This window comes from Sander vitreus, chromosome 7, assembly GCF_031162955.1.
Source record: "Sander vitreus isolate 19-12246 chromosome 7, sanVit1, whole genome shotgun sequence".
Taxonomy (NCBI): Eukaryota; Metazoa; Chordata; class Actinopteri; order Perciformes; family Percidae; genus Sander; species Sander vitreus.
Genome location: NC_135861.1, coordinates 1145274 through 1157773, shown reverse-complemented (window position 1 = coordinate 1157773; position 12500 = coordinate 1145274). Strand labels below are relative to the sequence as shown.

Genomic DNA, 12500 nt, shown 5'->3' with positions numbered 1-12500 from the left:
TAGCCAGTCCCTTGTCACACATGAATTGTTAGATTGGGACACAGTGTTCTCTACAGGTCGCTTTGCGATGTATGTAACGTAACGTTACCATCGCCAGCTTCAAGGTTACGATATGTTGGACAGTAAGATGATTCCCACTTTCTTACAAACTGGCATGCAACCATAACGTGTAATGTAATGTAATGACTGTACAGTGTATAGACAAGCTGTATAATGGGTCTTGAAGTAGTAGTACCGACAATCTCCCCTCTGCCGAAATTGTTCAGACAGACAGGGACTGTGCCCTGGGTACAGACAACCTCGAGGTTGCAGTGACGTTAAGTCCAGAAAAGGTGGCTGTCAGTTGGGCACAAAGCTCCGTGAGGTTGTGGTCTTTTTAGCGGCCGTTGTTGTTACGGTTAGTCCAGAAAAGTTGACTGTCAGCCGCGTACAGAGCTCTGCGAGAGCACAGGCTTTTATAACCGTCAACATAGCAGCAACAAGCAACTCTGCTGCTCTGGTGTATTGGCATTTCTTTAAACCAATCACGATCGTCTTGGGCGACGCTAAGCGCCGGACGGAGCCACGGTGCCTCTGCTAAATAGTCTCAGGAAGGAACTTATTTTGGTGGAACGTGTACGTTCAAAAGTAGACAGAAAGCTCAGATTGGACAGATAGTCTAGCTAGCTGTCTGGATTTACCCTGCAGAGATCTGAGGAGCAGTTAACCATAGTCCTCAGATATCCACCGGAGGTTAGAACGCCAACACTAAGAAATGAGGGACATCCGGCGGAAAATCTGGCGGCAACGGAGCAATCCCAGAAGTGGAACGTCGTGGATATAGACTAGGTTCACCCTAACCCTCCTTCCTTTCATCCTTCCTTCCTTCTCTGCATTTCTTTCATTCCCTACGCACTTCCTTTCTTCTGTCTTCTTTCCTTCCTTCCCTTTTCCCCATCCTTCCTTATCTATTATTACTTTACTTTCCTTCCGTTATTCCTTCCCTTTCTCCTTTCTTTCACCCTTCTTCCCTTCCCTGCTCTGTTTTTCTTTCCTACCTTCGTCCCTATATACTTCCTTTCTTCTTTCCTGTGTCCCAAAAACAAAGATGAGGCACTTTTAGGCCTTTATTTGACAGAGCAGCTTAGACTTGAAAGGGGAGAGAGAGGGGAAATGACATGCAGCAAAGGGCTGCAGGTTGGAATCGAACCCATGGCCGCTGTGGCAAGGACCAAGCCTCTGTACATGGGGCGCACGCTCTACCAGGTGAGCTACCCAGGCGCACTGGAGTTAAGTATTTCTGCAGTATACTCACTGAGGTTGTGGTTGTCTTTCTTTTGTCTCTCTTTCATCATCGCTTTGGTCTCCACCTCTACAACACAAACATTAAACAAACATGTAATGTTAATGTATGACCTTCAACAGACCTTTCACTCGTGTACAAACAGACAAACATTAAAGTCTGAAAGTCAGTTTTTAAAATGACAATAATATAATTAAATTTGAGACAAAACAATCCCGACTGAAGGGACACTTATTTGCTTTTTTCTGAAACATTGGGACACCTAGGACCCCATTTTAACGATCTAAGCGCACGGCGTGAAGCGCCTGCTGCAGGTGTGTTTAGGGCGTGTCCAAATCCACTTTTGCTAGTTTGACGGCGGTAAAAAGTGTCCGTGTGCCGGGTGCATGGTTCAAAAGGGTTGTTCTTAGTGTCTTCATTAATCAGAGGTGTGTTTTAGGCGTAACATGCAATCAACCAATCAGAGATCATCTCCCATTCCCTTTAAAAGCCAGGCGCGTTTGGACCTTGGAGCATTGCTGTTATGATGGAGGATTTGCACCGTAATATTTGTATCTGTAATCTTCTGCATGTGTGTGTGCTGCTGTGCGTCCCTGTGTGTGTAACAAGCATAGTGTGCACGTGCTGTGCACGAGCCTAGGAGCATTTTACTAATGCTCTGTTAAAATAACAATGAAATGCTGCGTTATTGACTTTAGACCAGGTTTTTGTTGGTCAATGGTGCCATCACTTCCCGCTGTCTCAAGATAGCAATACACCCAGAATGCACCTGAACACACCTCCCTGTAAGACCAGTACGCCCAGAATGCACCTGAACACAACTCACTGTAAGACCAGCACGCCCAGAATGCACCTGAACACACCTCACTGTAAGACCAGCACGCCCAGAATGCACCTGAACACACCTCCCTGTAAGACCAGCACGCCCAGAATGCACCTGAACACACCTCCCTGTAAGACCAGCACGCCCAGAATGCACCTGAACACACCTCCCTGTAAGACCAGCACGCCCAGAATGCACCTGAACACACCTCCCTGTAAGACCAGCACGCCCAGAATGCACCTGAACACACCTCCCTGTAAGACCAGCACGCCCAGAATGCACCTGAACACACCTCCCTGTAAGACCAGCACGCCCAGAATGCACCTGAACACACCTCCCTGTAAGACCAGCACGCCCAGAATGCACCTGAACACACCTCCCTGTAAGACCAGCACGCCCAGAATGCACCTGAACACACCTCCCTGTAAGACCAGCAAGCCCATGGGCCACAGATGGGTGCAGGTGCATTTGCTATTTAAACGACGTGGGCGCTGGACGGGAAACTGACAACTGCGTCAGTCTTAAGCAGGGCCGGCTACATTGCACGCGTAACGTACGTGGAGCGGGTGTTCCAAAAATACGCTTCTACTATAATCAGTGAAACAGGCGACACCGGACACGAGAGCAGCGCGTCGTGGTGCGTCTGCTCCGCAGAGATCCGCTCTACAAGCGTAAAAATAGGTCTTATTTTTATATATTTTACGCAAAGTGTGTGTCCTTTTTACCTAGAAATGGATAATAAAGTGTCTATATGTCTTTTAAAAGGTGCAATATGTAAAATATTTACTGTATTTAATAAAAAAATGACCCCAATGTGTCATCAGATCTTAAGGAAACATGCTAAGTTGAAATACTATCTTTTCTGTCAACAATGCTAATGCCAGTATTTTCTCCTTTTGAACTCTCCGTTCCATGACGTAATGTCTGTTTGTGTTTTGGTATCAACTGCCCAGTTTGTCAGCCAGGCCGTGTTGCCAGATATATCTGTAAACACGTTAACCCAGCGCGCTACAGCTGCAACGTTAGTACAGCCATGAAAGCAGCAAACAAACGAGCAGGATCAATGGAGAGAGAGATTCTTTCAGTATTTTGAATTTGGACTGCAGTAAACATTTTAAATGCTAACTGTCAGTATTACATATTAGTCCTTTAAAATAAAACTACCAATATACAGGAACCGGCTTATTGACTGTCAGTGTTGGCAGAGCGTGTTGGAAGTTTGGTTTTGAGAGTTTGGGGTTTTTATTTCTTGTTTCCGTCCTCTGCGTCCTCTGATAACTGTTGACAGTAGATTGAGGTTTCACAGCTCTGTGACAGTAGATTGAGGTTTCACAGCTCTGTGACAGTAGATTGATATTTCACAGCTCTGTGACAGTAGATTGATGTTTCACAGCTCTGTGACAGTAGATTGATGTTTCACAGCTCTGTGACAGTAGATTGATGTTTCTATGACAGTAGATTGATGTTTCACAGCTCTGTGACAGTAGATTGATGTTTCTGTGACAGTAGATTGATGTTTCACAGCTCGTGACAGTAGATTGATGTTTCAGCCCTGTGACAGTAGATTGATGTTTCACAGCTCTGTGACAGTAGATTGATGTTTCACAGCTCTGTGACAGTAGATTGATGTTTCACAGCTCTGTGACAGTAGATTGATGTTTCACAGCTCTGTGACAGTAGATTGATGTTTCACAGCTCTGTGACAGTAGATTGATGTTTCACAGCTCTGTGACAGTAGATTGATGTTTCACAGCTCTGTGACAGTAGCTTGATGTTTCACAGCTCTGTGACAGTAGCTTGTTTCACAGCTCTGTGACAGTAGATTGTTTCACAGCTCTGTGACAGTAGCTTGATGTTTCACAGCTCTGTGACAGTAGATTGTTTCACAACTCTGTGACAGTAGATTGTTTCATAGCTCTGTGACAGTAGCTTGATGTTTCACAGCTCTGTGACAGTAGATTAATGTGTCACAGCTCTGTGACAGTAGCTTGATGTTTCACAGCTCTGTGACAGTAGCTTGATGTTTCACAGCTCTGTGACAGTAGATTGATGTTTCACAGCTCTGTGACAGTAGATTGATGTTTCACAGCTCTGTGACAGTAGCTTGATGTTTCACAGCTCTGTGACAGTAGATTGATGTTTCACAGCTCTGTGACCGTAGATTGATGTTTCACAGCTCTGTGCCGGCTCCAAAAAACTGAAGAAACAACAACAATCCCAGAGATAAAGCTCTCTGTGTCTCCTGTGACTCACTGAGTCCTACGCCGTGTGGCGCTGCAGGTGGAGGCGGTTAAAAAGACACATTCAGCGGCACGTACGCTCTGCTAACGGTCCGCATACGTTACACGTTCAATGTAACCAGCCCGGCCCGCGTCCGACTGGGCAGTAACCGAGATCATAAAATCATATCGTTAGTTTTCTGTTAAACTTAAAAGACTTAAAATATGACGTTACATTTTATTTTCAGAGACATTTGAAGCTTTTAAACAAGACGTTCAGTTACAGAAACTCTTTTCAGCTGAAACAGCAGAACGTTCATGTTGACTGAACAGGAAGTGGGAACTGATGATCTAGGAAAATAAAACGTGTGTGTGTGTGTGTGTGTGTGTGTGTGTGTGTGTGTGTGTGTGTGTGTGTAAAAGGACAGAGGAAGTTGTGATGTTGACTCATCAAACTGAAGAAGAAGAAGAAGAACAGATTTTCAGCAAAAAAAAGGGAAACAGGGTGGGGGGGGGGCTTTCCTCTCAGAGCTCTGACATCACACTGTCTGAGCCAATCAGCAGTCAGGTCTGCAGAGTGTCCTGTCAGTTACATGTTGACAAAATAATCTTCTTGTGTGTGTTTGTGTGTGTGTGTCACCCACCGTTGATCTCCCTTTTCACGGCGTGCAGGTCGGCCGGGCAACTGTTGCTAACGGTGATGGTGGGCGTGGCCATCCCCCCGCTGCCGCCGCCGCCGTACACGTCAAGCATGTTCCCCGACACCGGCAGCTGCAACGGACCAATCAGAGCAGAGAATCAGGGGAACAATCAGAGTATATCCTGAGCATCTTGCGGTGTGATTGGCTGCAGGAGGATCTCCCACGCACACAGGCACGCACACAGGCACGCACGCAGGCACGCACACACACATGCACGCACACATGCACGCACACATGCACGCACACATGCACGCACGCACACATGCACGCACACACGCACGCACGCACACACGCACGCACGCACACATGCACGCACGCACACATGCACGCACACATGCACGCACGCACACATGCACGCACGCACACATGCATGCACGCACACACACACTCACGATTGATCCATCTTTGCAGCTCTAATGAAATTAACCCAAATTTGCTGCAACAACTTATGAGAATCATCATAAACTTCCATTATAATGTTCTCATGTTTTGAATAGGCGCCTAAACAGAACACAATGTTAATGTCTGATGTCTTAAAGTGTCTTTTTTTGTCCAAAACCCAAAGAGATTTAGTTTAATATGATATAAAATGAAAAAAAGCCGAAAATCTCCATATTTGAGAGGCTGAAAGCAGCATTTTCTGCCATGTTTGCGTGAAAAATTACTTTTTAAAGATCATTTTTTGGGGCTTTTCCGCCTTAATTTGACAGGACAGCTAGGTGAGAAGGGGGAGAGACAGAGAGGGGGGGGAAGACATGCAGGAAATCTTCACAGGTCGGACTCCAACCCTGGACCTCTGCGTCGAGGCGTAAACCTCTCAGTACATGTGCGCCTGCTCTACCCACTGAATTAACCCGGCCACGTGAAAAATTACTGTTAATCCATCATAAAAAGAACCAGTTTTTATTTGTCTGTCTTCCCTAATGTTTGCCCCTAAAATCAGACAAAGTGTCTACGGTGATAATAATCTGCTCAATGAGAACTTTCACTTTTGATACTTTAAGTCACGTGTATCAAACTCAAGGCCCGCGGGCCAAATAGATCCGTCCCGTATAGCAATTTGGGGTCACAATAAATGTTGGCCCGCCTAACCAAACCAGAAACACAGGAAAGTGTTTTTTAAACTGCAATTACCTGACAGATCTGCCGACTCTGAGACTCAGAAATTCCCCCAGAAGCAGATATATATATATATATATATATATATAATCTCTCTCTGTCTCTCTCTCTCTCTCTGTCTCTCTCTGTCTCTCTCTCTCTCTCTAGTTTTCATATTCAGGCTGTGAAACAGCTTGTTGTTAACAAAAGGTATGTATAAGCATTGTTTTTGCTTGATTTGCTAAATTTTATGATGACTAAGGAACTCTTTTGATGACTTTTGTAGGTTTTCATGTCAACAGAAAGCGTCCTAAATGTTGGAAAATGTACAAAAGGTGACAAATGTCTGAGAAAGCCACAAAAAAGTCAGAACAAAAACAAACTCTCCACGTCTGGCCCTTGGTGTGATTCTTTGAATGAAAATGAGTTTGACACTCCTGCTTTAAGCACTCTTTGCTCATATTTCTTGTGTACTTTTACTTAACTTTTACTGTACTTACTTAACTTTTACTAAAAGGGAATCGAATACTTCTTCCACCACTGATATTGTCTCTTTTCTCTCTCCGTAGTTCAACAATAAAAACAGGCACAGCGATCAGGAACAGAGGTCAGAGGTCAAACACTCAAACTGACCTGGAACAAACAAGAAAAATTAAAAAAACTCTTTACCTCGGATTTAATCCTCCTCTTCTCATGTTCCGGCAGTAAAACTAAAATCCTCATCTTCTCAGATTTCATACAAACACATAAACACGTATGCGCATATACACAGTGACACACACACACACACACACACACACACTGCACACACACAGCCTCTCTTCCTCTTTCTGGTCGGACAACTGTTGAAAAATGGGGAAACGTCTCTTTAAGAAAGAAACTCCCAGTGAGCTTATTATCTCTCTCATACACACACAAACATGCACGCACACACACACACACACACACACACACACACACACACTCTCCACCCACACACACACGACACACACACTCTCCACACACACACACACACACACACACACTCCACCCACACACGCTGCAGAAGGAACGAGGAAGTCTGGAAAACTGAACTGATTTTCTGCATGTGCGTGATTGTAACTATAGAGGTTTCCTGACTGACATTTTGACTCAATGATCATTTTATTCAACACAGACAGACAAATGTAAATGGAAAATAAACTGTGTGGAAGAAGTATTCAGACCCTTTACTGCAGCAAAAGTACTAATATCACTCCGTGAAAATACTCCGTTGCAGTTAAAAGTCCTGCTGGGTTTTGAAATACCTCACGTAGCCCCTGCAGTCTTCCAGAGTACCCCTAGGGACACACGTAGCCCCTGCAGTCCTCCAGAGTACCCCTAGGGACACACGTAGCCCCCTGCAGTCCTCCAGAGTACCCCTAGGGGGACACGGACCCCCTGCAGTCCTCCAGAGTACCCAAATAACTGAATTGCAAATGGTGCAAAATAGAGCCGTGCTTATAGCGCTTAGGTGTGGATATAGAACAAATGTTACAATGCACAATGTCTCAAATGTCTCAAATGGGGGTACACGTACCCCTAGGGGTACTTTGGAGTACTGCAGGGGGTACGTGAGTCATGCATTATTCTGAAAATAATCATACTATATTAATGAATGATCTTAGTGATGGGTTCTTAACATTTGAAACATAGCATTTAAATGTTTTTCAGTCACACGTTGTTGTTTAGTGAATCTATCACTGCCAGCGCTGTATTGTATCTGTATTGTTTTGTGCTGGTCAGGGGGTACTTGGCTTAAAAAACTATTCAAAGGGGGTACATTATTGAAAAAACTTTAGGAACCACTGCTCTATTCATTATCGGTTTATTTTAGGAATATTCTTGTTACAAAGAAACCATCTATTTTGTATCATAATTTACCTTTCAGTTTAGATATACATGACTATCCCCTGCTGGAGCTGCTACCCCCGCGACCCGACCCCGGATAAGCGGATGAAGATGGATGGATGGATGGATGACTATGCGACTAGACATGCTACAAGAGGTCACTTTACTTTACAAGCAAAGACAAACACTGTTAAACAAACGGTCACAAGAATGGAATATGCTACCTGAACAAATAACACAAGGAAGCAGTAAAAGGAGATTTAAACATGTAGTTAAAACATATCTATTGATTAGAGAAGTTGAGTAGACAAAGAAACAACATTGGTTGAGGTTTAACAACATATGTACATCGGCACTCATACGTTTATGAACCCATGCTAAAGTCGACTAAAAAGAGGAATAAAAAAACCATCTTTAGGAAATTGATCTTAACGCCTAAATTAAAAAAATTTGGAAAAATCCAGCCTTTAAGGACACCGATTTTCTTTGTGAATGAATAATGTATCGTAAATAAATAAATGTTCTTCCTTAAAATACAGGGGACATAAGTCAGTACCCCCCTATGTTAAATCCCCATAGAGGCAGGCAGACTTTTATTTTGAAAGGCCAGTTATTTCATGGATCCAGGATACTATGATCCTGATACAGTTCCCTTGGCCCCCCCATCATCACATACCCTTCACCATACCCCCACATCATCACATACCCTTCACCATACCCCCACATCATCACATACCCTTCACCATACCCCCCCATCATCACATACCCTTCACCATACCCCCACATCATCACATACCCTTCACCATACCCCCCATCATCACATCCCCTTCACCATACCCCCACATCATCACATACCCTTCACCATACCCCCCACATCATCACATACCCTTCACCATACCCCCCCCATCATCACATACCCTTCACCATACCCCCCCATCATCACATACCCTTCACCATACCCCCCCCATCATCACATACCCTTCACCATACCCCCCCATCATCACATACCCTTCACCATACCCCCCATCATCACATACCCTTCACCATACCCCCCCATCACCACATACCCTTCACCATACCTAGAGATTAACATGGTTTGTATTTCAGTTAGCCTAACAGCTGGTTAGATTTGCATTGAGAGATGATCTTATGGAAAGTACCCCATGCCAATCTCTAGGTATGGTGAAGGGTATGTGATGATGGGGGGTATGGTGAAGGGTATGTGATGATGGGGGTATGGTGAAGGGTATGTGATGATGGGGGGTATGGTGAAGGGTATGTGATGATGAGGGGACCAAGGGAACTTTATCAGGATCATAGTATCCTGGATCCATGAAATAACTGGCCTTTCAAAATAAAAGTCTGCCTGCCTCTATGGGAATCTAACATAGGGGTGGACTGACTTATGTCTCCTGTATTTTAAGGAAGAACATTTATTTATTTACGATACATTATTCATTCACAAAGAAAACTGGTGTCCTTAAAGGTTGGATTTTTCCAAATTTTTTTAATTAAGGCATTAAGATCAATTTCCTAAAGATGGTTTGTGTATTCCTCTTTTTAGTAACTTCAGCATGGGTTCATAAACTCATGAGTGCCGATGATTGTTTGTTCAACTGTGAGATGTGTCCTGAGAGGATGAACGAGATGGTATGTGATGATAGTATGTGGTAATACCCGTCTTAAAAATGTGTTCAACCTAAAAGTAAGGAATGCTTGATGACTGAACTGGTGGAGCGGTCTATGTGTCTGTCCTTGTCTTATGTGTTTGTATTTTGTTATTTTATATGAGTTGTGTCATGAAATGATAGTGTATGTTTAGTTTTTATCTTACAATTTTTATTTGTTTTATTGTTTATGATGTTGTTATGTGTATTTATTATTGCGTTGCCACATTTTCAAGTGAGTTGTAAGGACCTCAGGAAGAATAGCACCTGCAATGCAGGAGCTAACAAGGCTCAAAATATCACCACACTAGTAGCATAATGAGGGTCCCAGTGTACAGACAGTTTATTAAAAAGATAGATTATAAAGACAGTACCGTCAAAGAATTTCTAATAAGGGAAGAAGGTCCACTCTCTCTTTACTTCCGGCTTCTGACCTGGTTGCAGTTCCACCAGAGATCCATATAGGGGGCGCTCACAGGCCAGTGCAGAATGAATGGGGCTCTATGGAGCTGTACTGCTCAACATCCACTTTTCTCAGGATATCATTTTTTGTCTAGTAATCTGAATGTTGCATTTGAAAGGGGAGGCTAAGAAAATACACACTGCTGGGTGTTGGATTATTTTAAAGAGGCTTTTTTGTTCTAAAAAGCCTTTTAAAATGTCAATGACGTCATACACATATACGGCCAGAGATACTGCTTTACGGCAAGCTCTGAGTCACTTCCTTTGTTCTCTCGAGGCATCGACAACACAGCTGACAGGTTAGACTCTCCCTGTTAATACTACACAGCTGACAGGTTAGGCTCTCCCTGTTAATACTACACAGCTGACAGGTTAGGCTCTCCCTGTTAATACTACACAGCTGACAGGTTAGACTCTCCCTGTTAATACAACACAGCTGACAGGTTAGACTCTCTGTTAATACTACACAGCTGACAGGTTAGACTCTCCCTGTTAATACAACACAGCTGACAGGTTAGACTCTCTGTTAATACAACACAGCTGACAGGTTAGACTCTCTGTTAATACAACACAGCTGACAGGTTAGCATCTCCCTGTTAATACACGTGCTAGAAAGAGGTTTGCTAATGTTTTAAAGACCACGCCGAAATATTCACTCTGACTCTCAAGCGGGATCTCCGATCGTAATCAGTCCTTCACTGACCAATCAGCATTCATTAGCAGAATGCTAGCGTGTTATGGGCAACAACGACTCAACCTGTAAGAAATCAAAAGGACTTAAGTACTCGTTCATTCAACTTTTGACCTATAATCCATGTTGAACTTGCAAAAACTACAATCAGATCTGAGATTTCTCAACGACAATCAGGCGAAAGAGACAAATGTAGCCGTCTAGCTCCATAGACTCCCATTCATTTAGCATCTAGCTCCATAGAGTCCCATTCATTTAGCATCTAGCTCCATAGAGTCCCATTCATTTAGCATCTAGCTCCATAGAGTCCCATTCATTTAGCATCTAGCTCCATAGAGTCCCATTCATTTAGCATCTAGCTCCATAGAGTCCCATTCATTTAGCATCTAGCTCCATAGAGTCCCATTCATTTAGAGTCCCATTCATTTAGCCATCTAGCTCCATAGAGTCCCATTCATTTAGCATCTAGCTCCATAGAGTCCCATTCATTTAGCCATCTAGCTCCATAGAGTCCCATTCATTTAGCCATCTAGCTCCATAGAGTCCCATTCATTTAGAGTCCCATTCATTTAGCATCTAGCTCCATAGAGTCCCATTCATTTAGAGTCCCATTCATTTAGCATCTAGCTCCATAGAGTCCCATTCATTTAGAGTCCCATTCATTTAGCAATCTAGCTCCATAGAGTCCCATTCATTTAGCCATCTAGCTCCATAGAGTCCCATTCATTTAGAGTCCCATTCATTTAGCATCTAGCTCCATAGAGTCCCATTCATTTAGCATCTAGCTCCATAGAGTCCCATTCATTTAGCATCTAGCTCCATAGAGTCCTATTCATTTAGCATCTAGCTCCATAGAGCCCCATTCATTTTGCACTGGACCGTGATCACCCCTAGTGGAACTCTGGTGGAACTGCAACCACATTCGGTACAATGGGGCTGAATAGGAAGTGGAACGACTTTCCGTAGACGGGCTTTGGTACCGTTCACGTATACAGGCAGGCGCCATCTTGGGAAAACAGTCACGATCAGTCGAACGACGGTGCTATTTTGAGCCTTGTTAGTGGTATAGAAATAGTGATTTACCCTCTGCCGTAAAAGCTAGCGTTAGCAGCTACTCAGCGGTTTGCGCTAGCTTGTTTCAAGCTAGAGACACATTCAATTAGCATGAAAACAGATCCCAGATAACGGTCGACTCGGTACACATATGTTATTAACCCCTAGGTTCATTTTGCACCGGAATTGTCCTTTAAAATAGGACTCATGGGCCAGTAGTGTATATCAACGCTTTCTCACTCAGAACTCGTGAAATACGGACGTTTGGACAGCGTCTGAAGCAACGAAAAAAGTGCCCTTCACCGTGTTTGTAGAACGTACCGGGGAGAGCAGCAGCTACACGGGGTTTAGAGAGGAGTATGTAAGGGGGGAACAACCCCCAAACACAGGACTTTCACCCAGGAGACCGGGGATCGTGTCCCGTGTGTGTCTTTAACCGTCCCGTTATTGCCGCGAGTCACGGAAACGTAAGCCCACCCACGAGCTTTTCCTTAACATAACTGCGTCAAAAGGGACGGCAATAGTCCCGACCAAGCGTGTTTAGTTAAAGCGTGTTATGTGACGCTAAAGGAGACTTTTAGCGTCACATAACAATGACAAAAGCATCTGACCAAGCGTCCATATTTTAGGAGTGG

General features: G+C 43.9%; 1 protein-coding gene and 1 long non-coding RNA gene across 3 annotated transcripts in view; one reads left to right on the top strand and one right to left on the bottom strand.

Annotated features, from left to right (window-relative positions):
• The window catches only part of tfe3a (transcription factor binding to IGHM enhancer 3a), a 31193-nt gene that overhangs the window by 4794 nt on the left and 13899 nt on the right, over positions 1 to 12500 (bottom strand). For both annotated transcript variants that reach the window (XM_078254116.1, XM_078254115.1), the window contains 2 exons: positions 4969 to 5095; positions 1295 to 1351 (listed from right to left, as the gene is read on the bottom strand). In XM_078254116.1, the coding sequence (XP_078110242.1) occupies positions 1295 to 1351; positions 4969 to 5095 (184 nt within the window). The remainder of the gene's footprint in view (positions 1 to 1294; positions 1352 to 4968; positions 5096 to 12500) is intronic.
• Positions 6280 to 12500, top strand: part of LOC144520421 (uncharacterized) — a 6855-nt gene continuing 634 nt past the window's right edge. Inside the window, exons 1-2 of the long non-coding RNA XR_013502216.1 lie at positions 6280 to 6333; positions 8033 to 8149. This is a non-coding gene — a long non-coding RNA (uncharacterized LOC144520421). The remainder of the gene's footprint in view (positions 6334 to 8032; positions 8150 to 12500) is intronic.